The 25,535-nt window shown below is 41.7% G+C and overlaps 1 protein-coding gene across 1 annotated transcript in view; it reads right to left on the reverse strand.

Moving 5' to 3' along the window:
• CNGB3 (cyclic nucleotide gated channel subunit beta 3) overlaps nt 1-25,535 on the reverse strand; it is a 427,114-nt gene that overhangs the window by 179,253 nt on the left and 222,326 nt on the right. The window contains exons 7-9 of the mRNA XM_073631915.1: nt 23,281-23,489; nt 14,281-14,331; nt 12,321-12,407 (exon numbers count right to left, since the gene is read on the reverse strand). Of these exons, the coding sequence (XP_073488016.1) occupies nt 12,321-12,407; nt 14,281-14,331; nt 23,281-23,489 (347 nt within the window). The remainder of the gene's footprint in view (nt 1-12,320; nt 12,408-14,280; nt 14,332-23,280; nt 23,490-25,535) is intronic.

Raw genomic sequence — 25,535 nt, forward strand, 5'->3', positions numbered from 1 at the left:
AAAGGACGCTCTGCTGGGCTCAAGTTAATTTGGAATTTCTTTGCTTTGTTTTACTGAAGTTTTTTTCTGTTGTTTTAAATCAATATCATATAAATCATATCATATAAAAAAAAAGGAAAAAAAAACAGTAAAACGTATTCATTCATTTAAATTTGATTTGTTAATTTATAAAACTATTTTTTTTTCATCCCACAAATATTTGTAAAATATACAATGTGGCCCTATGTTGAAAAGGTTGGAGACCTCGATCTAGATGATAATCTGGAACACATACTCACTGGTGTACCTACGAGGAACAAGCCTGCTTGGGTGCCTCCTTTGCAAGCTGCTTGCTCTGAGGGCACTCGGCAGCAGGGAGGGGCCAAGAGCACCGGTGAGGGACCCGAGAAGAGGAGGAAGAGGAGGATCAGGGCTGTTCTGTGTCAAAGCACTGCACAGAACAAGTGAGTATGACATGTTTCTTATTATAACTAAACTAACTAACTTAGAGCAATGCTGCGTACACACGAGCGGACTTTACGGCAGACTTTGCCCGGCGGCAGGATTTCATCTGACAATTCGATCGTGTGTGGGCTCCAGCGGACTTTGTTTTCTCAAAAGTTGGACGGACTTAGATTTGAAACATGTTTTAAATTAATCCGTCGAAATCGAGTCCGGTCGAAAAGTCCGCCGTCTGTATGCTAGTTCGACGGACATAAAGCCACGCTAGGGCAGCTATTGGCTACTGGCTATGAACTTCCTTGGTTTAGTCTGGTCATCACGTACGAATTCGACGGACTTTGGTGGATTGTGTGTAGGCAAGTCCGTTCATTCAAAAAGTCCGTCGTAAAGTACGTCGAAAAGTCCGCCGGGCAAAGTCTGCCGTAAAGTCCGCTCGTGTGTACATGGCATTACTCCACTTTTGTTGGGAAAAAAAACCCATTCCCCTCTGGGCGAGCTATGTACTGTACATTGCAAGGATTTTAACAAACTTTGTTGCAGATCCCTACCTTTTGTCATTCTGAAGAAATAACTGTTTGTTTGTCTGTGTCCATGTGCAAAGTATATCTATGTATATATATGTGTTTTTTTAATTAGCAATCAACTGCTGAACCTGCAGGGCTTTAATGAGGAAATTTACAAGGTCTGCATCACTTTAGATGTGATTTCCCTTTTTCACCAAAAATCTGACTTGCAACACAGCAACCAATCGTTCATTAGAAACTTGGAAAGTAGGGGTGCAGATGGGAAGTATTGGGCCCTCAACATTGTAGTTGATACATGATCGTAGAGGTGATGGGGATTGACCATCACCCAAGCTGGTGGGGATGATGAGTAAATTACTAGATGATAAATTATGCAATTATATGCACTTGTAATGTTAACATGCAATATTTTTGTCCTTTTTATATTCAATAATGTTTTTTAACATTTGTAGAATAAAATATAGATTTTTTACACTTTATGTGGTACCTGTAAAGTCCTCCATTATCTAGTTAGGGTTTTTTTGTATACATTTGCCTAAGGATGTGGTACCAGACACTATGGGGTTTATTTACTAAAGCTAGAGAGGGCAAAATTAGTCACAATTCTGCTGAAACCAATTAACTTTCAGGTTTTATTGCAAAAGCTTAACTGAACAAGCTGAGGTTAGAAGCTGATTGGTTTCTATGCAGAATTGTGACTAATTTTGCCCACTCTAGCTTTAGTAAAAAAAAAAACCCATAGTGTCTAATACATAGAAGGCTTCCCACTGGGACTTCTGCCTCCCATAACTAACTTTTGGTCATTGATTAGAATACTCAGAAACACAAAGTGTGATTTGCAGATTTTTTTGTTGAGCAAAGATTGTTTAACCTCCCTGGCGGTTTTCCCAAGTGTGGCTCGGGGTTAAACTTCAGCACCATTAGCGGTAACCCTGAGCCACACTTGGGATTGCATTGCAGGATCCTGGTGCGGTATACTTACCTTGTCCCCAGGATCCTGCGATGTCCCCCCGCTGTGCCCGTGGGCTCTGTCCTCCTCTCTAAGCCTCTCTGTGCCGAGCTCCGTTCCCTATGAGCGACGCACGGGGGCGGAGCCCGGTGGCAAATTAAAAAAAGTGAAAAATCATAACACATACAGTACACTGTAATCTTACAGATTACATTACTGTATGAAATTATTTCACATCCCTTTTGTCCCCAGTGCTTTGTCCAATGCCCTGCATGCAGTTTTATATTATATATACTGTTCTTTCTGCCTGGAAACTTGAGATTGACCATAGCAACCAAAAAGTGTCCCTTTACGTCAAAAGTGGTTTTAGACCAGCTAGAAAACAGCGATAATAAATTAGAACACTTGCAGAATTGAGCGATAGTGAATCGTGGGGAAATTAATTTTATTTTTATAAATAATTATAAAAAATAATAATATAATATTTATTTATTATATTATAATTTATGATTTTGTGTTTTAAACTTCAACATACCCGGGATGTTTACTAGACTCTTGTTTGGACAGATTTAAGTGTGTTATTGCTAAGAATTACAGGCCTACAATATAAAACGCCAAATTTCTATGCAAAATAATTGTACCGCTTTGAGACGCAAAAATCTGACGTAATCATAACGCCAGGGAGGCTACAATGTTTGTCAGGTTTCCCTTTTTAATTGCTGTTTATGTCTTCCAGTTCCAGTGACCCCCATTCTACTCATTTCCAACGCATGAAGCCTGCAATTCTCTTCCCCTGCAGAAAAACCTGTTTAGCGGAATTAGACCATAACTAAGTAATTATATAGCCATAAAAACAAAAAACTTCCACTGACCCTCATCAAAATCAGTGTAGCAATAAATAAAATATCCAAGTCTGTAAATCACTTTTGAATGATTTAGTGGATAACATCAGAAGGCAACGTGTCAAACCCAGAAGACCCTGCCCAAGGTCATTTTTTTACAAGTCACAGATCTCCCTCACCATCCTGTAACTGAACACATCACCAAGACAATTCCATCTACCTGATACCGATGTAACTTGTCACATCTTATCAGTCAAGAGCATTTTGCTTAATAGAGTTTAAGCACCAACGAACATGACTTATCGGCTGTGATCATTACCAAATGTTTCACCTAGATATTGAGAAGAGCATTTATTTTAGCATGCAACACTACGCTCCTTAATTATTTGCATGGTTACATATTCAGTTAAAATGTCAGTTGATGTGGGCAGTTTTTCAATAATTGTACATGATTAAAAAACTTAAAAGGAGAAATTCAGTCTGGTACAATTCACCAGAAAGTTCACATAATATTACCTCATTCATACTTGCTGTTTCTTGGTAGCTGTGAGCTGCAGACGTAAATGTACATTCACGGTTGCAATTTACAAATCCTTTCCTTACACTGGAAGGGGCAGAGTTGGCATCATGGGGGACACATTAGGCTGCTATGCCTTGCCAACGTGAATGCTGGGTTTCCGAAACATATCCTACACTTTCTACAGTATTTCCACTGTTATTTCTTTGGTAAAGTTTATGATCTATTAAAGTCGAACTATAGGCAACATTTTTTTTAAATTTTTGATAGAGTAAGGGAGGGTTACAACTCCTAGACATGTGCACTGCTGAAAAATGTGTTATTTCGTTTCATTTCTTTTCGCTTTTTTTTCCTTTTTAAGGTCATTCGCTATGATCAAAATTCGTTATTTCAAATAAATTCGTAACTTCAGAAAAATTTTAATTAGCTATGTTCCATTCGTTTAGATGCGGTTTTCGTAAATTTGAAAATTTATAAATTAGAAGATTCGTAAATTTGTAAATTCCAAAATTCGAAAATCCGAAAATTAGAAAATGAGAGAATCGGAAATAATAAATAACTAACTAATAATAACTAACTATTAAATTCTAGGTATTGTTATTTCCTTTCAACGTTGGCTGTTTATGAACGTAATGAATACAAATTTATCTGAAGTTACGAATTATCTGAAATAACGAATGCCGCATCTAAATGAATAGAACGTATCTAATTAATAATGATAAATAATAATAAAAAAGGTTTTATTATTATTATCATTGTTTATTATCATTACTTTGTTGCATTCAATCCATTCAAATGCGGCATTCATTATTTTGGATAATGCGTAACTTCGGATAAATTCGTATTCGTTAACCACTTGCCACCCAGGCCAATTCTGACATTTTTCTCCTACGTGTAAAAATCATCATTTTTTTTCTAGAAAATTACATAGAACCCCCAAACATTATATATGTTTTTTTAGCAAAGACCCTAGAGAATTCAATGGCGGTCGTTGCAACTTTTTATCTCGCATGGTATTTGTGCAGCAATTTTTCGAATGCAATTTTTTTGGAAAAAAAAAGTTTTGTGCTTTAAAAAAACAAAAAACAAAACAGTAAAGTTAGTCCAATTTTGTTGCATATTGTGAAAGATGAAGTTACACCGAGTAAATAGATACCTAACATGTCATGCTTCAAAATTGCACACGCCTAAGGAATGGCGCCAAATTTCGGTACTTAAAAATCCCCGTAGGCAACGCTTTAAAAATTTTTACTGGTTACATGTTTTGAGTTACAGAGGAGGTCTAGGGCTAGAATTATTGCTCTCGCTCTAACGTTCACGGCAATACCTCACATGTGTGGTTTGAACACAGTTTTCGTATGTGGGCGGGACTTACGTATACATTTGCTTCTGAGTGCGAGCACACAGGGATGGGGGGGGGCTTTACTTTTTTTTTTTAATTGTTAATTTAACTTTTTTTTGTTTTTAGTTAAAAAAATATTTTTTTTGATCACTTTTATTCGTATTACAAGGAATGTAAACATCCCTCATAATAGGAATATGGCATGATCTTTACAGTGATATATGGGGTCAATAAGACCCCACATCTCACCTCCTAGGCTGGGAAACCTGAAATAAAAAAAAAAAAGATCTCGGCTTCCCAGCCGAGGTGACGTCGTTTGTTTGAATGCAGAGGCCGGGCGTGAAGTCATAACATCGCGCCCGGCCTCCGAACGTTCATAGAGACTCTGGCGACCATCCGGTCTGCCGGAAATCTCTATGGTAAACATCCGGGGATGGTGGATCCTGTCTCCAACTCACCGATGAAAGCGGTGAGTCAGTAGAAGCACGGGAAGGCGGTGGGAGAGGGGACATCCTCTCTCTCCCATAGTTGCCAACAGTCCCGATTTTCCCGGGACAATCCCGATTTTGGGACCCTCGTCCCGATTGGAGGCTATCCAAAATCGGGATTTTTCCATAAGGAAAATCGGGAATGTTGTTTTTTTTAAATTTTTGGAGCAGCTGGCTCCAGCAAAATGGCGGCGCTGCGCCTGCGCAGTACAGGGGGTCCTTACTTGCCGAGGGGAACTTTCTCGGCAGAACATCGGCTGCTCCTGGACGAGGGGAGGGTCTGCACTGAGGGGGGCTGCACTAATTGAGGGGGGTCTGCACTAATAGAGGGGGGTCTGCACTAATAGAGGGGGGCTGCACTGAGGGGGGGTCTGCACTAATTGAGGGGGGGTCTGTACTAATAGAGGGGGGCTGCACTGAGGGGGATCTGCACTAATAGAGGGGGGGCTTCACTGAGTGGGGTCTGCACTAATAGAGGGGGGCTGCACTGAGGGGGGCTGCACTGAGGGGGGCTGCACTAATAGAGGGGGGCTGCACTGAGGGGGGTCTGCACTAATAGAGGGGGGTCTGCACTAATAGAGGTGGGCTGCACTGAGGGGGGCTGCACTAATAGAGGGGGGGCTGCATTGAGAGGGGGTCTGCACTAATAGAGGGGGGCTGCACTGAGGGGGGCTGCACTAATAGAGGGGGGTGCACTGAGGGGGGCTGCACTAATAGAGGGGGGCTGCACTGAGGGGGGCTTCACTGAGGGGGGTCTGCACTAATAGAGGGGGGGCTGCACTGAGGGGGGCTGCACTAATTGAGGGGGGTCTGCACTAATAGAGGGGGGCTGCACTGAGGGGGGTCTGCACTAATAGAGGGGGACTGCACTGAGGGGGGTCTGCACTAATAGAGGGGGGCTGCACTGAGGGGGCTGCACTAATAGAGGGGGGCTGCACTGAGGGGGGGTCTGCACTAATAGAGGGGGGCTGCACTGAGGGGGGTCTGCACTAATAGAGGGGGGTCTGCACTGATGTAGGGGGTCTGCACTGATGGAGGGGATCTGCACTGATGGAGGGGGTCTGCACTGATGGAGGGGGTCTGCACTGAGGGGGTCTGCACTGATGGAGGGGGGTCTGTACTGAGGGGGTCTATACTGACTCTGCTGGGGGCACCTGATGCGAGGACAGACTCTGCCGGGGGCACCTGATGCAAGGACAGACTCTGCCGGGGGCACCTGATGCAAGGACAGACTCTGCCGGGGGCACCTGATGCAAGGACAGACTCTGCTGGTGGCAGGCGACGTGGCTAGTGACACGCTCAGGGATCTCACTGATTCGGCATTATGGTGAGTTGAATGATTTAATTTTATATTACAATGTAATAATAGAAATAATGCGCTTCAATCATCCTGACACCATAACAACTATGGTGCCGGGATTATTGAAGCGTTAACACCAGGTGTTTGGAGTATCTTTATCTGCTGATTGTTAAACTTTCTAGAATACACATATTTTTATTGTGTAGCATCTGGGGCTGCTGTCCCGTCATTCCCCTCTCCCCCTTTTCCTCTCCATCCCTCATTCATCTCAGACTCTAACCACACCCTCTTGAGCCACGCCCACTTCAGCCACGCCCACTATTTCACATAGGCCACGCCCATTTTTCGCTGTGGGGCGCTTTGCGCGCCGCACTTGTATTTTTGCTAAGCCACGCCTACAAACAAATGCCCCACCCCCTAATTATTGTACGGCCCCACCTACAGCCAAAAAAGTGTCCCACATTTTTTTTTGCAATGTTGGCAAATATGCTCTCCGCCCGTAAGAACGATCAAGCGACGAAACAGCTGCTATGATCGTTCTTATGGTGTAGGGAATCGCTGTCTGAAAAAGCCGATAACTGAATGATGTCTGTAACTGCAGGCATCATTCAGATATACCCACACAAAGTCAAGGCCATCATATGATGGCCGGCGGGCGGGAAGTGGTTAAGTTCACTAAAAGCCAAATTTAAAAGGAAATTCCAATACCTATAATTTAATAGTTAGTAATAGTTAATATTATTAGTTATTATTTCGGGTTTTCAAATTTTCCTTCTTATTTTTGGATTTTCGTTCTTTTGAATTTTTAGATTTTCATTCTTGTTTTTGGATTTTCTAATTTTTGGATTTTTAAGATTTTTTTAAAGTTTTAAAGTTGCTCATAAACATAACATTGCCCCTTCTGTAATTAATGTTTGATTTTTGGTCTAGTGGGATAACAGTTACTTCTGAATGCTATTGCTTTTGTGCAAAGGTTACTTTTCTGTCGGTGTGTTTTGTTAGGTTTCATTTCCTGTTACAGGTCTAAGGAGATCTATAGTCAAAGCATACAGTATACTTTTATTTTAAAACATTAGTATTATGATATCCATATAAGCATCAGTTATTTTTGATAATCTCATATAAGCTTACATGAAAAATTTTCTGCCATGTTTCGATTGCTACCTGTCTGCTGATCATATTTTTCCACAACTTCCTGTATTTCCTGAGTGCTTTGCAGCCTCTCCTCCACCCATTCCTTTTGTTTTCTTTTAAATTCTAAGGACTACATGTCCCATGGTTTCGTGCTGCCTGCAGACAATAATTCCTGTATTGACTCCACCTCCTGAAATTTCTCCTCTCAGGACCTCGGTAGTTCATAAAGCAGGGTCTGTAAAATATGTGACACAGTAGTGCCTGCTCACAGGACATAGTGAACACATGTCACAGAATTCATGAAAGTAAACGTGTGGGATACTTCAAAATGTTCGTTTTTTAAACTTTAAGATCATCAATCAATTGCTTAGGAGCAAGCTAGAAACAATTGAAATTCAATGTGGGAATGAATATATTATTTTAAATGCTTATAATAAATACACTTTAACTACGGTACTTCCCGCAAACCGTCATCATTGTACATCGGTACTTTGACGTAGAATACCAGGGTTGTGGCAGCAGATAGCTACCAAAACTCTGGTATTTTCTTCAATGGCGGGCGGTCCTCTTTCAGACAAAAGTGGTCTCCGTGGCGGATTCGCCGCAAGATCACTTTTATCGACGGCGGGAGGGGGTTGCTCCGGTCATCTCTGCCGCTTACTGGATCCGTCGGTAATGGCGGAGACGACCCAATGCTATCCCTTTAGTAGCATGGAGCTGAGTGAGGGAAAGATGGCCCCCATTAATTTAATAGGAATTAAAAAAAAAAGACACTTATTTATTTTATTTTTATTTTTTATTGCATTTAAGTGTAAATGTGAGATCTGAGGTCTTTTTGACCCTTTTTTTCTATTACAAGGGATGTTTACAGATTTTTTTTTAAAAAGGTCAGTGTGAAAATAAAAAATAAAATGTAAAATGAATGAGAAAAAAAAATTACAGTGTCCCGTCCCACTGAGGTTGTGCGCACAAATGAAAGCATACGTAAGTCGTGCCCGCATATGAAAACGGTGTTCAAACCACACATGTGAGGTATCGCCGCGATTGTTAGAGCAAAAGCAATAATTCTAGCAAAAGACCTCCTCCTTAACTCAAAACTGGTAACCTGTGGAAATTTTTAAACGTCGCCTATGGAGATTTTTAAGGGTCAAAGTTTGTTGCCATTTCATGAGCGGGCACAATTTTGAAGCGTGACATGTTGGGTATAAATTTACTTGGTGTAAAACTATTTTTCACAACATAAAAAAAAAATTGGGCTAACTTTACTGTTGTCTTATTTTTTAATTTAAAAAAGTGTATTGTTTCCCCAAAAATTGCGCTTGTAAGACTGCTGAGCAAATATGGTGTGACATAAAGTATTGCAACGGCCGCCATTTTATTCTCTAGGGTGTCTGAAAAAAAAATATATAATGTTTGGGGGTTCTGATACTTAGCTACAAATGCATCAACCAAAGTTGAGTAACAGTGTTCAGCTGAGTCTGATCTAAAGATCAAGATGTTTTATGTGGAAGATTTAAGTAGAAGATTGAAGAACTCGAGCTAGTGTCATTTCCATTCAGCAGAGTGTAGGCAGGTGCCTACAAGGAGCTAATGTTTGTTCTGCTGCGCTGACTCACGTTCTGCAGCTATCTGTCTCATGATGTGCTGATTCTCCTGTCTGTGCTCATGTCTCCAAGCTTACTGAGCCAGCCAGGCGCAAATTGTTACAATGCAGATGTGCAGTGGATCTGAGGAATTGATTGACTAGATTTTTCCACCAATTTTCCAGAGATCCAAAATAAAAAGGGCTCAGTGAAATGACCTGGGGGAGCTGCTGGGAAACACTGCCAAGATGTAGGCTGTTATTCTGTTGGTTTGTGCCACCATCTGGGGGAGCCTGCTGGGGTTCCTATAGACACTCAAGCCTGAAGACCTAATCTTGTAGCTGTTAATCATGGACTTATTGTCCTTGTGGATTACTGCCAATTATGAACTTTAAAGGAGTTGTAAAGTCTCAAGTTTTTTCACCTTAATGCATTCTATGCATTAAGGTTAAAAACCTTTTGTGGTGCAGCTGCCCCCCAGAGCCCCCCCTTTTACTTACCTGGACCCGATCTTTCCAATGACGAGAACAAGCTCAGCAGCTCCAGCCGCTGTCTCTGGTCCTCATTGCATAGATTCATAGCAGCAGGAGCCATTGGCTCTCGCTGCTGTCTATCAAATCCAGTGACATGGGGGGGGGAGGGCAGAGTCATGTTGCCTGTGTCATGGAATGCGGCTTCCTGTGGGGGCACTCAATGTGGAGGAGGAGCCAGGAGTGCTTCCGGTGGACCCCAGAAGAGGAGGATTGGGACTGCTCTGTGCAAAACCCTTGTACACAGCAGGTAAGTATATAACATGTTTGTTATTTAAAAAAACAAACAAAAAACTTTGCAATCACTTTAAGGATTACTTGCTACCTCTGTGGATTTTTTGCCGTTAATGGACTAGAGGCTGCTTTACAAGAACTGTTCTTGCATGTTTGCCTTTCTTCAGTAAAGTTACTGTTAACTGTTAATTGCCTGGTCTGAAGTCTCTGAAAGGGGTGCATGCACAGCATATCTAAAGAACAGGGCTTGCAACACACAAGGGGGCTGAGCTAGAGGAAGATTCAATACAGGAGTTTAATACATAGAGTACTGTCTAGTGGAAGTTAATGTGTTATTGCTAAGAATTAGTCAGCCAATCAGCCAGTAGACAGTAGCCAGGGGTTCTCTGTTGGATCTACTTTTCATTCAGCAGATCTCTGCGATTATTGTCTGTACAATTCCAATGTATTGCATCTAATTTCCAGATCATTATGCATTTGTATTCTATGTATGTGCTCATTATTTCATGATATTTTTCATAAAAAATTTATATTTTTTTATACTTTCTTCACACTTCATTCGCCATCTGCCCTGTTTAAAGTCCCACCCATAGGAATTTCTTCTTTCAATCAGCCAGTAGACGGGTGACTGGCAGGGGTGACAGTTCCTCTGATAGTGGAGGGAGTTAAGTGCTTGGCACCCCCATTAGTGGCTGGTCCTCTGCTCAGTAGGATTGGACCCGCAGCACAGAATGCCTAGAGACGCAGCCTGGAGTCATGGAAGAGAGTGTGTACAGGGGCCCCTGGAGAAGAGAGCAAGCACAGAGACAGAAAGAGAAAGAGAGCATTTCCTGTATCCCATAGCAACCATGGGATGTGTCGCTGGGAGAGAGTTGGCATAAACTGCTGGTTTGGTGGAGCCCAGTACAGGCTCAGTGGTAACGGCCTCAAAATGCTGTGTAAAGGTGTCATCAGAGTCAGCACATATAACAAGGAATTTACAGTGTGCACCTCACTTCTAAGCCCAGGAGAACTGCCTTAATGTTGACTGTCACATGACCGCAGCTCCCAGCCTGAAGTTCAGACATTAGTGAGTACAGGTCCACTTGTCCCCAACAAGTCCTGCCCACAACTGCTATCAAAGGATTTTGCTATCAAAATAAAAGTGCACGCTGGTTGGGTAATAGTACATAGGCAAGAAGTACTCATCGTGCAAGGTCTTTCTCAGGTCTGGTGCCCAGGGTGAGGAGTCAGGTGATGGACATAAGAGGCCGTGATGAGTTAAAATACCGATGGGTGAAATTGTACATGCATATACACGTGAAGCAGCAAGCAGTGGCTAGGCTCTCATAGAGCCAATTTATCTTATTTAAAAACTAAGCAATTGCAAATGTTGGGCTGGCCATACATTATATCATTCTCTTGTACAATTTTCCTTTAGATTTACCAAAGCCATATAATATGAGGTCAAACCTAAAAACTTTGAATTTGTATGCAATCAGGAAGGCCATTGCAGTATATTGTTGAAGGTAATTCTAAAGGAAGCTGAATAAGAAAATTGAATAATGTATGGCCATTTTAAGGGTATTGGGAGAGATGTCAGTGGCTGAACAGGGCAAATGGGTGTATGGCAAGGCTAAAGTAGGATCATTTTAGTGCCTGTTGCAAACCTTGCTACTTGGTCAATAGGCTTGTATAGGAAAAAGCTGATTGGATTACTGTGCACTATGTTTTAACTCTGCTGTTAGGCTGGCCATACATTATACAATGTTCTTGTATAATTTTCCTTTAGATTTAACAAAACCATATAATATGAGGTCAAACATAAACAATGCAATCAGGCAGGCTCTTGCACTACATAGTTGAAGGTAAATCTAAAGGAAATATAATGACTATAATGAATAATGTATGGCCAGCTTTAGGGTGAACCTGTCATGGAAATAAATAAAAACGACTTCAGGTAGGAAGTAAATATATCTGTAGCAGCTTTTAAAAGCCTGCAGTTATGGTCAAATACTTCCAAGTAGTTTGGGAGCTTGCAGCTACCTGCTGCTGCCACACATGCCTCTTGGCCCATTACTGTGATAGACTACCTCAGTCGCTGGCCAACAGGAACAGGCAGGAGGCAACTATTGGAAACTTTGGAACTATACGGTAGCTTAACTTGCCAGAACATTGCCATGAACAATTGGCCTAGAGTGCAGGTTTTTTTGTGTTTTACCTGACAGATTCTTTAATTAAATGTAATACAGGACCATTCACAGCATGATTGGTTTATAAAAACATCACCAAAAAAAGTATTTTGCTCAAAGATCTCGTTTTGCTAGAGAAACTTACCATCTGGCCAGCTGCTCTGGACATTTTTCTTTCAATACGTTTTTATACATTCACAAGTTTATCTTTTGCCAAAGCATACATAGAAAAGTATTGATATTCTGAATGCTGAGTGTGTGTTACCTTTAGCATTCGGTTCATTCTCAGCACTGATTTGAATCCAAACACGACGTACAGAAGATCAAATGGCACCACAGATGCTGCGTCAAGCTGTGGAACAACACCATGCTGTTTAGTGTTCCAATTAAACGAAACAGATGACATTATGTTTATGTACGTCTGATGTTCACACCAGGAGTCAGAGCAGTTTAACCTAAGTCAGACTACGTTAGGTTCAAATGTTTGGCTGGATGGCCCTAGAAGCTCTTTACCAACTATTTACCAATTAAAATACTTCCATTCATAAATTGTCATATCAGTCCATTTTGAGGTTTATGCCTTCAGCGCAAGTCAAGTTTATTCTAAAAATAGTGAAGTTTTTGTTGAAGGTGTGTTAAATCTAAGCCTGATTAATAGGACAGTACAGGATAGTTGGGGCATGGGCAGAAACCCATAGCAGCCATTAATATCAGACGTATTTAGCCTTTAATCACTTTATAGCATTCAGAATTATGGAATGATTGCTGATTGTTTCGTCACTTTTCCCTTGCTCTTGTAAACCAATGTGACTTGTTCTAGAGTTACTAGACCATTATTCTGTGTTCTACTCTACCGCAATATAAAACAGAAACACAGAGAGCACCCAGCTTTATCAGGTAAGGCTCCAGATAAATCTTTGCTTCCCTTCCATTTTAGAGCTTTAATCCCCTATAGTACACCCCTGTTTCCCCACAAAACCTCTATAGCCCACAACGTACCCCTTTTTAAATGCCCTTGCTGACACTGCTCACTTTGCCCATGCCCACCCAACCCTACATACCGAAACATTCTATGATTTTAAGTTTTGCTTTTCCATCTTCAACCAATAGTTTTGGTCCTTAACAGGTATCTTCAATCAATGGCACCTTTATCTCTCAATATGATAGTGAACTTTTGGTGGTGGAATCCAGTGGAAAGATTCCACCGAAAGGCTGCCATGATTTGTAAATTATTCATCAATTTACATGGCAATATTGCAGCTGGGAATACTTGCAATTGAATAACTGAATGTGACACGACCTTGTGAAATTCAACTGTGCCAGTTCAATCCACCATATTTCTGCACTCTAAAAATGATAGCTACGCATGGTATAACAATTATACAATTATTCGAGGAGGACAACAGGGAATGGCAGCCAATGGTGGGAAAGCAAAACTTACAGCCATGGTATGTTTCAGTGCAGCGTAGGGTAGTGGAGATAAGACTGTAGGCAGGCAAGATGAGAGAAATCAGCATGACTGCTTAACCAGTGGATGTATTAGGAGCTTGCATTGTGAGTGGGTGATTGGTTACTTTGAGCTGAAGGCAGTTAAAGCGGGAGTAGAGCCCGCTTTGTAATTTTACCTACACCTTATTATAGGTTAAGTCTTACAGGGGTTTTTTTTAAGCAGAAGCTAACAGAACACGTTGTTTCCTGCATTTATGATATATAATAGCTGTTAAATATTACTTTCTTTTATTTTTTGCTTTATACACACATTTTACATTATATAAATAGTGGGGCCCCAATACTTGAAATGTAAAAATTGCATAACAGTAGGTGCAGGGGCATGGTTAGATCTCAGCACCCAAGGCAACTGCTGCATGTCTTCTACTGAGTGCCCTAAGTCCACTTTGCAATATTTGTTGTCCACTTCCCAAGTCTTATCTTATAGACAAAAATGTAAATATCATAAATCCATTCTTACCTTCACTAGTAACTGAATTTTTGCTTCCAATTCTTGTTAGACAAATTATTTAGGGGTTAGGCAATCTGGCATTTTTAATTAACTACTTCGCCAAGTAGGTCGGGGATGAACATACCCAATCTCTGGGTACCTGTGGTTGGTCTTTTAGGACCCTAGTAATGCCCCTAAGTACATGCGTCCAATAATAACTTCTTGCATTAGCTTCTTTCAACTCAAATACATTCATATTTTAACACCATTTTGACATGAGAATTACCTTGAACTTTGTGGATTCATAATAATGTTTACGTGTTTGTTTTTTCTCGGCCTAGAAATAAAAGTAAGTTGTTATCAGGCCACTGCACTTTACATGTATAAGCAAATTGACATTTTCACAGCCAATAAAGTCAGTCTGTAAAATAATGAAGCCTAGTGCAATTACTTGGAGACAGAAAATGTAGCATGACACATCCGCTCTCATGATATCAGCCTTTATTACTGATTGCTTTTGACATTTGTTTAAGCTCACCCACACATCCAGCCTTATTCATTAAGGTGCTGCAATGCATTAAGGTGATTTTCACAGAATAGTGTCCCTTTAATGTTATGTTATATTGTAACATATTGTAAAGCGCTGCGTAAACTGTTGGCACTATATAAATCCTGTATAATAACAGTAATAATGTTATACAACTGAGCTTACTAAATTTCAGTGTGCAATAGTGATACCTACCTAGCCATACTGCCACAGCTATAGACACTTACTAGCACAAGTTAACACTTAGAAAATAGTATATAGTAGTATAGAAATATTCACCAAGTCAGTTTTGTAAGATTACATTTACACGACCACACAGGGAGAATCTGTCAATTATCATCGGTGGTAGGGTTGCCGCCTGTCCGTGTTTTAGTCAGCCTGAAACCCAGACACATTATTCAGACCAGGCTATGGCTCCCCAAGTAACTAAGATAGCCACACACAAATCTGTTGCCATCCAGGAGCTGCGGACGGCTATCGGGTGGCAGGTTCGGCAACACTGGGAGGCTGGGCATTGAGGTCAGCAAGAGCATTTTAGCCGCACCCACTGTTTGCCACTGCGCGCTATGCACGCCACATTACTACTTTCCTTGGGGCACAAAAACATTTTTTGCCCTGCACTGCTAAAGTGTTTGGCTAGAAGAAAGGGTGGCAACCCTAGTCAGCGGTTCTGAATGCTGCCTGCACTTACTATGTGCGACCAGCAGCAATCACTTGTACTCTGTACAAATAATTGGCTGGTGCTGCTGTTGTTCATACGGAACCTTTAATCTGAGCAGATATGTGTAAAGACAGTGTGGGGTTGATTTACTAAAACTGGAGAGTGCAAAATCTGGTGAAGATGTGCATAGTAGCTAATCAGCTTCCAGGTTTTTTTGTCAAAACTTAATTGAACAAGGTGAAGTTAGAAGCTGATTGGCTACCATCTACATCTGCGCCAGATTTTGCACTCTCCAGTAATTTTACCTGTGATCACTTTAACCACTTCAGCCCCGGAAGGATTTACCCACTTCCTGACCGGGCCATTTTTTTCGATATGGCACTGCGTCGCTTTAACTGACAATTGCGTGGCCGTGCGATGCTGTACCCAAACAAAATTGATGTCCTACACATAGAGCTTTCTTTTGATGGTATTTGATCACCTCTGCAGTTTTTATTTTTTGCGCTATAAACAAAAAAAGAGCAACAATTTTGAAAAACAAAATTTTTTACTTTCTGCTATAAAACATTTCCCCCAAAAAAGTAAAAAAAAACAAATTTATTGTTCAGTTTAGGTTGATATGTATTCTGCTACATATTTTTGGTACAGAAAATTCCAATAAGCATATATTGATTGGTTTGCACAAAAGTTATCATGTCTACAAAATAGGGGATAGATTTATGGCATTTTTATTTATTTATTTATTTTAATAGTAATGGCAGTGATCAGTGATTTTTAGCAGGACTGTGACATTGTGGCGGACATATCGGACACCTAACTGACATTTTTGACACTTTTTTGGGAACCAGTGACATTATTACAGTGATCGGTGCTAAAAATATGCACTGTTATTGTACTAATGACACTGGCAGGGAAGGGGTTAACATCAGGGGCGATCAAGGAGTTAAATGTGTTTCTAAATGTATGGGAAACTGTGTGACTGGGGAAACACACAAATCCATCTTCCTGCTTAGCAGAATGACAGGATCTGCGAGACATCGAGTCTGTCTGACTCGCTGATTGGCTCCCCCCGCTGGCCAATGGGAGCGCGCGCCCACAAAAGCGAGTTCCCGTGCCGACGTACACTTCCGGCGATTTGCGGGATCTTGCCACCTTGCCGCAGTATAATGATGGTGGCTGGTTAGCAAGTGGTTAAGACCCCTTTCACGCTGAGGCATTTTAGCGCTAGAAATAGCCTCTAAAAAGCACCTGAAAACCGCCTCCCATTCATTACAATGAGTGCTTTCACACTCAGGCGGTGCGCTTGCGGGACGTTAGAAAAAGTCCTGCAAGCAGCATCTTTGGGGTGGCTTGGGAGCGCTATAAATAGAGCTCCCAAAATGCCCCTGCCCATTGAAATGAATGAGCAGCGCTTCCAAAGCACCTTAAAATAGTTTTGAATGTGCCGCAAAACTGGACTTTTTACCTTATTTTTAAGGTCACTCCACTAGTGCCCAAAAAGCACCGCAAAAGCACAGCTAAAACACCACTAAAACACCGCAAAAACGACCGGCGCTTTAGCGCTGTTTTAGCAGCGTTGCAGTGCGAAAGGGATCTGCTAGTGATTCAAAAACAGAGCTTTGATTGGTAGTTTGACAAGAGCACAGACTGCAGCCAATGTCCTATTTAAAAAAGCACAGTTAGGCTACATTCACACTGAGGCGCTTTGCAGGCGCTATAGTACTAAAAATAGCACCTGCAAAGCGCCCTGAAAGAGCTGCTCAATTCACTCCAATGTGAAAGCCGAGGGCTTTCACACTGGAGCGGTGCGTTTGCAGGACAGTCAAAAAAGTCCTGCAAGCCGCATCATTGCAGCGCTATAGGAGCTGTGTATTCACCTCTCCTAAAGCTCCCCTTCCCATTGAAAACAATGGGGCAGCGGCACTTTGCGGGTGGTTTTAACCCTTTTTCGCTGCTAGCGGGGGTTAAAACTGCCCCGCTAGCGGCCGAATAGCGCAGCTAAAACGACGGTAAAGCGGCGCTAGAAATAGCACTGCTTTACCACCGGCAACCTGCCCGCCCCAGTGTGAAAGTAGCCTTAAAGTAATATATCTACAATGTAAATCCATGAGAAAAAATTTTGTATTTTGCAGCTTACCACTCCTTGGGTGTGGTGACTGCAGTAGTTTTCTTTTTTTCAAGGTATGTACATTTTCTGCAAGTACAAAAAAATACATGCTGATCTTGCAAGAATTCTAGTATCCTTGTAACTTCCTGTGCACTGATCTGAATAAGTGTTGTCACCCTAGCACAGGAAGTTGTTTATACACCAGTAGAATTTTCATTTGATTCTGTAATGGTTAGTGAGGTCATGTTGATTGTTTTCATCCATAGTGACAAGAAAATGTGAAGGTGCAGGATAGAAAATATTTCTATCATGAATTAAATTATAACTGTAAATTTGATTTACGTTGCAAAAATCATACAAAGCTCAAAACAAACCTGTTTAATACATCTGGGATTCCAATCAAGGAGTAGGTCCTGATGACACTTCAAGGGCTTTGGAATTAATTTGGTTGACTTAATGATGTCAAAATGGAATGCTCAGTCTGAAGAATAATTGTTCCGACCTTCCATACAAACATTTAAGCAAAATTCTACTAGTGCACATCCACCATAATACAACCTCCACATTTAAGGACTAGTTAGCTGCAATATACCTCTGTTTCACATTTTTGTTTTTGGATTCAAATATTTAGGGCTACCCTGTCCCTCTTGATAGATTGGGGTTTCTGTTCCTCTGCCTCAACCGCACTCACCCTCCAGGTTAAGCAAATAGATACTGCACTGCAACTGGGAGCACAAATATAGATACCCTGCACCCAGTATCAAAAAGCAAACATCAGACTGGTTAGTGGTAAATTAACCCAATATATTGTCACGGACTCTGAACTCTCCTTTAAGCACCACGTCCAATCACTGTCCAATCCTGCCGCCTCAACCTCCGCAAAAACTCAAAAACGCCCCTTTCTAACCAATGACACAACAAAGCTCTTAATTCACTCGCTGGTCATCTCTCGCCTCGACTACTGCAACTCCCTTCTCATTGGCTTACCTCTACATAGTCTATCACCTCTTCAATGCATCATGAATGCTGCTGCCAGACTCATTCACCTTACCAATCGCTCTGACTCTGCTACCCCTCTCTGTCAATCCCTCCACTGGCTTCTGGTCGGCCAAAGAATTAAATTCAAAATACTAACAACTACGTACAAAGCCACCCACAATTTAGCCCCCAGCTACATCACTAGCCTAGTCTCTAAATACCAACCTACTCGTTCTCTTCGTTCCTCTCAAGACCTTCTGCCTTCTAGCTCCCTCGTCACCTCCTCCCATGCTCGCATCCAGGACTTTTCCAAAGCCTCTCCAATCCTATGGAATGCCATACTCCAATCTGTCCGCTTATCTCCTACTCTATTAGATTTTAGACGATCCCTGAAAACCCTTCACTTCAGAGAAGCCTATCCTACCCACACCTAACTACAACTGTTTTTTTCATTTTCTCCATCAGCTCACCCCCCACAGTCATTACTTTTTGTTTCCACTTGACCCTCCCTTGTAGATTGTAAGCTCTAACGAGCAAGGCCCTCTGATCCCTCCTGTATTGATTTGTATTGTAAGTGTACTGTCTGCCCTCATGTTGTAAAGCGCTGCGTAAACTGTTGGCGCTATATAAATCCTGTATAATAATAATACTGCAATAACTCCTCTGTAAACAGTGGGCTACATCCACTTAAGAGTGCACTCTATATGGATGGCAGCAATGAAATTTAGGACACCATAAAGAAGTACCACTTACTATGGAAAATAGGCTCAGCTATCTGAGTGAGCAGCCTTATCCACAGTTCTTTAGCCAGCTTGCATTGGGGCCCATTCTTTTTGGCGGTGTAAATAAGTACAGTCCCTGTAAAGTCTGCAAGCAGTTAATCATGCTGCTAGTTAGATAACCAATCCCTGTGTTCTTAGTTACTACTAACAGCAACAGGTTAATGGCAGCAGTGTCCTCTCACCAGTCCCAGCAATAAAGCAACAGGGGTCCCGTTCAGATGTTAGCTCCCTTCTGGATTTTCCTGGAATGTCTCAAGTCCTCGGCACATGGCCGCAGGCTTGTAGCAGGTTGATGTGCTTTTAGGAGCAGCGATATGCACACCTCAGTCTCCTGTAGCGAAGAGGATTTTTAAAAAAAATGTAACTGTACTTTTTTATATGGTAGAGTCTTCAAGATTAGCATATTGATACAAGTTCTGCTGGCATCTCCCAGACTTCTTCCACAACAAGTTTACTCTAAACCATTAATACGCATTTCATACTTATGTTCTCTACAGAGTTATTTATCTACCTGTCAGGATATGTAGCAGGCAACCCAAGGTGACTGCTCTTATATGGTCAGTGCTATACTGCTGAAACAGAAAACCACAGTAAAAAAATCCTGTACTTTATAAATATGTAAGCTTCCCCCATGCCTCTGACAATTCAGCAATTGGTGCTTCAGCAGCCAAATAAGCAGGCCTGAGTTCTGCCACATGGGGAGCACTCTTGGTCTATCATTGGTATGGCTGGCCCTCGTGGTAACGTTGAGGTATGTAAGGCAGAGAGGGACAACTTCCTTAGGCTAGTATTTACATAATAAAGTGTCCTAGCTTCCATTGTGAGCTATGGGGCATCTGAAAGTAAGGGCAGCCAGGGCAGCTCCTTCACTGATATCCTTCTAACACCTTACATTCTTACTGCTCAGTAAGTACGGATACCTTTTAAAGGCACTTGCCACTACTAGGGCCTGTGATATTTTAAATACATTTCCAAATCATTGATATTGTAGCATACTAATTGCTTTAAATACACTAAAATCTAATTCCTAAAAGGTGTAGTTTTCTCTATCTTTCTTCCTCTACTTACAGTATATTCATTTTATCTTTAAGTGCAAGTTACTCCCTAATTTAAAATGTAATCTATGTGTTTGTGCATCCATGTGGATGTTTGTAAATATAGCCTGTTCTCTTTTAATTTCTTAGTTTCTTGATAAATACCTAGTCATCCTGCCAGTCCACCTTCTTGCCTGTAGTGCTCTGATCATTGTAAGCATGAAAGCAGATCTGTGCTTGTGCTGTCAATTTACATCCCTCAGTTTGCTGATTGGAGCTACAGTACCCTGTGCTTACTTACAGCGTGCCTGTTGTCAGCTTTGCTGCCATGCCTCCTTTCCAGCCCTGCTTGACACATCCTATATAGACAGGAAATGTATTTCCTTGCTGTCGCTCATCTCAGACAATGGAGACGTGCCTCATACTCAGGAATGGAGAACATGACTGACAGTGGCTCTTGGTAGGGATCCCAGGCTTAGTAGGTGTAACGACACCCCAAGTATGAAAGGGGTTAAAGTCGTTTAGAACATTCCATACCCAAACACAAAGGCAGCTATCGAACACTTCCATCTGCCAAACAAGGAACACATACAAATAATTCTCCCCCAAGTATGAGACAAGATGCTCTGTCTTGAGGTTCAAGCAGGAATGATTCTTTATTCAAACACATGTTATACAGATCCCACTTCAAAACACTTCCCCCCACCCTTGGAAAACAGGGCGGGTTAAACTGTCCAATTACAATGGACACACAGGTCAGGTGTGTATAACTTCTGATCAGTTAATATTCTTAGCAGGGGGGCTACTGGAGGAATCCCCCTTCCTCCATAGAGATAAACATCCCATAATATCCAGAGCAGACAGACACAATAGAACATTGGAATACAGCCACACCCTAACCGATCACAGCAAAGAGTCCACAACAAAATTAGACAATATACAATATATACATATATACAAGATTGAGTCAGATTAGTACAGATCAGACTGGATTTCTCATTCACCTCGCAAAGTATTAAAGTAAAGTAGTATTAAAGTAAAAAGTATTGTTCCCTTAAAATCCAGGGCCCATAATCAGAAGGCAAGAGGCTTGCATTCAGTCCTCTCCAAAAGCCTCTGTCCCGGATAGGTCTGTCACCGTAGGTAACTATGCCCCACCCCTCAGAGCTCTGGAAAGGATATAAAAGTCATTTATGCATTTATGAAAATAAAATTATATGGCATGTTTAAAAATGTTCCGCTAAATATGAATAAAACTGGGTATTGGTCGAAATTTGTCCGGTTCAGCAGGGATTAGATTATATTTCGTTATGTGTTTAGCCCCCTCTGTTTGACAGAAGCCGGTTGTCTGATCAGCTTCTGTCGAAACAGACCCACTGAAAGATGGCTGCAGTGCAGGCCTATGTACGTCCTCCTGTGCATGAGCTACCTGCATGCCCCCTGCGGGGGGCACGCACGCCGTGCACTGTGATCAGCGAGTCAGGGATCCTGGCCCCTTACCATGCGATCAGCTGTCAGCCAATGACAACTGATCACGTGATGTAAACAGAGCCAGTAATTGTCTGTCAGCATGAGGAGAAACCCCCCCATCACCGGCTTTTGTCAGAGGGACATCGGTCCCGAGCACGGAGAGCCGCCACAGCCGCCTCATCTGTGTCCACCAGTGCCACCTGCCAGTGTCCGCCAGTGTCACCTACCAGTGCAAATCAGTGCCCACCAGTACCACCTACCAGTGCCATCTATCAATGCCGACCAGTGCTGCCAAACAGTGCCCATCAGTGCCTCATCATCTGTGCTGCCTATCAGTGTCACCTGCTCATGCCTATCAGTGCCCATCAGTGCTACCTATTAGTGCTACCTATCAGTGCACTTTAGGGCCACCCATCAGTGCCCATCAGTGCCACTTATTAGTGCCACCTATCAGTACCCACCAGTGCCACCTCATCAGTACCCATCAGTGCCGCCTTATCAGTGCCCATCTGTGCCGCCTTATCAGTCGCTATCAGTGCAGCCTATCAGTGCCCATCAGCGCAGCTTCATCAGCGCACATCAATGAAGGAGAAAAATGACCTGTTTGCAAGATTTTATAACAAACTATAAAAACAGTTTTTTTTCTTTTCAAAATTTTAGGTCTTTTTTTGTTTGTTTAGAAAAAAATAAAACCCCAGTTGTGATTAAATACCACCAAAAGAAAGCTCTATTTTTGTGAAAAAAATTATAAAAATTTCATATGGGTACAGTGTAGCATGACCGCGCAATTATCATTCAAAGTGCGACAGCGCTGAAAATTGGCCTGGGCAGGAAGGGGGATTAGGTGCCCAGTAGACAAGTGGTTAATCAGCGGCTTGCAGCCAACCAGCTGCAGTGCTAATCAGTGCATCCTGACAGCTGGAAGTCCCCACTGTCAGAATACAATAGCACAGCAGGTAGGATTCCTGCATCCACCTCGCTTGTGTGGATGCAGGAATCCGCTAGTCTTTTTTCCTTCAGCCCGTTGGTTGAATGAAAATAAACTGACAGTGTGTACCCAGCTTAAGGATTCATAGACTGAAATGTTCACATACACTTGAAGTAGATAGCATCTGGTAATCATATTTCATAGTACTAACAAATGCCTAGAAAATTCATCAAGCAGTTAGACAATACTAGCCTAGATAAATTTGTGGACACCACAGGCCAGCAGAGACTGATGTTATCCTTTGTTGTAGATCCCATAGGATCTTTGACACTTTCAGGCTAGTTGCTATGGGTACAGTTCTAAACTCAATAGGGTTGCTGGACTGAGTTAGAAAAAGTGTCTAAAAAAAGTACCTACTGTATAACAACGGTCAGGTGAAAATGATGACCCTTGTAGTGCAGGTAAAAAAAATAACTTTTGGAATCAGAATCGGCTTGGTTGAGTAAATCTTGAGTATCTACTATGAATTAGTAAACAACACATTTATCTCTTTATGTTGTGTCTCTCTTATTTTTACACTTCAAAAGACTGGAAAAACAGCCTATGTGCCACATTTATCTAAGTAATATTGAGTAACTTCTGTGTCATATTAAAGAGTTAAGTTGCCTGTTGATGGTGCCAAGTCAGCAAGTGGCCATGCTGCCTGCATAGATCGGGTCTAAGGAGGTATGTCATTGCACATATCAGCTTTCAAAACAGAGCAGTTTATTGATACTTACCACTATGTCACCTCCTTTTATATACTGTAGACGTGGCTGAAATACAAGTATATCCAGAAGGTAACACACATCACATGTGTAATCAACAAGCATCCAGTAAAAGAGGTTGTCAGAAGTTTGAAGAGGAAATACAATTCGCAGTGGAATGAACCAGCAGTTCCAGTTGAAGGAAATAGAAACAATGAACAGCCAGAAGAGATATAAGGGATCTAAAAGAGAGAAGATATTTAGATAGTACAGAATTTACTATTAAAGTATAAAGCCACCCACAAAAACTTTCACACCCACCTCTGAGGAGTAAAATGATAAGCTTCCAGCAAAAATCAGTTATACATACATTTTTTTACATTTTGTAATTTATATTATAGTAAGCATTTGCAAAACATATACATTCCTTAAAATGTCATTAAAACCCACATCGAAGTTACAAACATCCGACTTACAAACGACTCCTACTTACAAACAGAGGGAGACAGCAGGAAGTGAGATGAAATCTACTCCTAGGAAGGGAAATTCTCTCCTGTAATGCCGTGTACACACTTTTCGGCTACAAAAGTCCGACAGCCTGTCCGACAGACTTTCAACGGACTTTTGGCGGACCTTCTAACGAATGGACTTGACTACATACGATCACACAAAAGTCCGACAGCCTAGTACGCGGTGACGTTCACCAAGTCCAATGAGACTATAAAACAGAAGTTCAATAGCTCGTACGACACCCTTTGGGCTCCTTCTGCTAATCTCGTGTTTATCCCGTGTTAGTAGAAGTTTGGTGAGAGACGATTCGCGCTTGTGAGACTCGTATTTTTCAGTTCGTTTTAACTGTTGTTCAGTCTGTGCTTGTGAGGTTTGTATCTGCTTTTCAGTGCTTGTGGTCAGTTCACATTGAGTAATCAGTGTTTTATTGTCCGCTCGTTGCTAAATTTCAGGTTGCTCTTCACAGGCCTTGCTGTTCTTCAGTGCGTTCTGTTAAATGCGTTCTGACCAGCCGACCGTTTTGAAGCCATGTTACGTACTCGTCGTAGAGTTCGTGCATTGTATGTGCTTGGTGCTGTAGTTCAATCTTCAGCCCAAGGCCAGTCCATGAACAGGGCGAGGAGGAGTCCATGGACGAAGAATTGGTTGCTCCAGCGTGACCAATTCTGTCACATGCCATTGCTCCATGAGATCTGTGAGAATAATTCTGAGGATTTCAGGAACTTTCTCCTTTGACCATTTGTTGGCTTTGCTGACCCCTTATATCAGCAGGCAGGATACCTGCATGAGGCAAGCCATCACTCCGGAGCAGAGGCTAGTTGCCACGTTGCATTACTTGGCGACAGGGAGAAGCCTGCAGGACCTTAAGTTCTAGACAGGCATCTCCCCCCAGGCTCTGGGGATCATTATCCCTGAGACCTGTTCTGCCATAATTCAGGTCCTGCAGAAGGACTATATTAAGGTAAGAATTTTTATCCCTTACCATCACATTTTATTTTATTTAATGTTTGCTAATATAATGTATTTCTTTACTCAAACACTAATTACCATAATTGCAATATAGTGTGAATGTCCTCTTTGTCCTCATGCATGCTGTAATCTTTTAATGCTCTTTTTTGTCCTGCATGCATATTTGCCTTCACTAACCTCCCCAGCATGCAATGCTGGGCCCATATCCACCTAGTCTACTCACTTAATGTATTTTGTCAGCTGCATTGTAGTTCTTTTCCCCTAAAATTCATACAAATAGTCTGTGTGTCATTAACTTGATTTACAATCCCACCCCCCCTAAAATTCATCAAAATAGTCTGTGTGTCATTAACTTGATTTACAATCCCCTCCCCCCTAAAATTCATCCAAATAGTCTGTGTGTCATTAACTTGATTTACAATCCCCCCCCCTAAAATTCATCCAAATAGTCTGTGTGTCATTAACTTGATTTACAATCCCCCCCCCTAAAATTCATCCAAATAGTCTGTGTGTCATTAACTTGATTTACAATCCCCTTCCCCCCTAAAATTCATCCAAATAGTCTGTGTGTCATTAACTTGATTTACAATCCCCACCCCCCTAAAATTCATCCAAATAGTCTGTGTGTCATTAACTTGATTTACAATCCCCCCTCCCTAAAATTTTTAAAAATGTTCTGTGGGGTTGATTTACTAAAAGTAAATATATGTTGCACTTTGCAAAATGCACTCTGCAAGTGCATTTGCTACAGGGTTTTAGTAAATGAGCAGAAGCTCTGCTGATTTCCATCATCCAATCATGTGCAAGCA

Source organism: Aquarana catesbeiana, linkage group LG05 (genome assembly GCF_042186555.1).
Source record: "Aquarana catesbeiana isolate 2022-GZ linkage group LG05, ASM4218655v1, whole genome shotgun sequence".
NCBI lineage: Eukaryota > Metazoa > Chordata > Amphibia > Anura > Ranidae > Aquarana > Aquarana catesbeiana.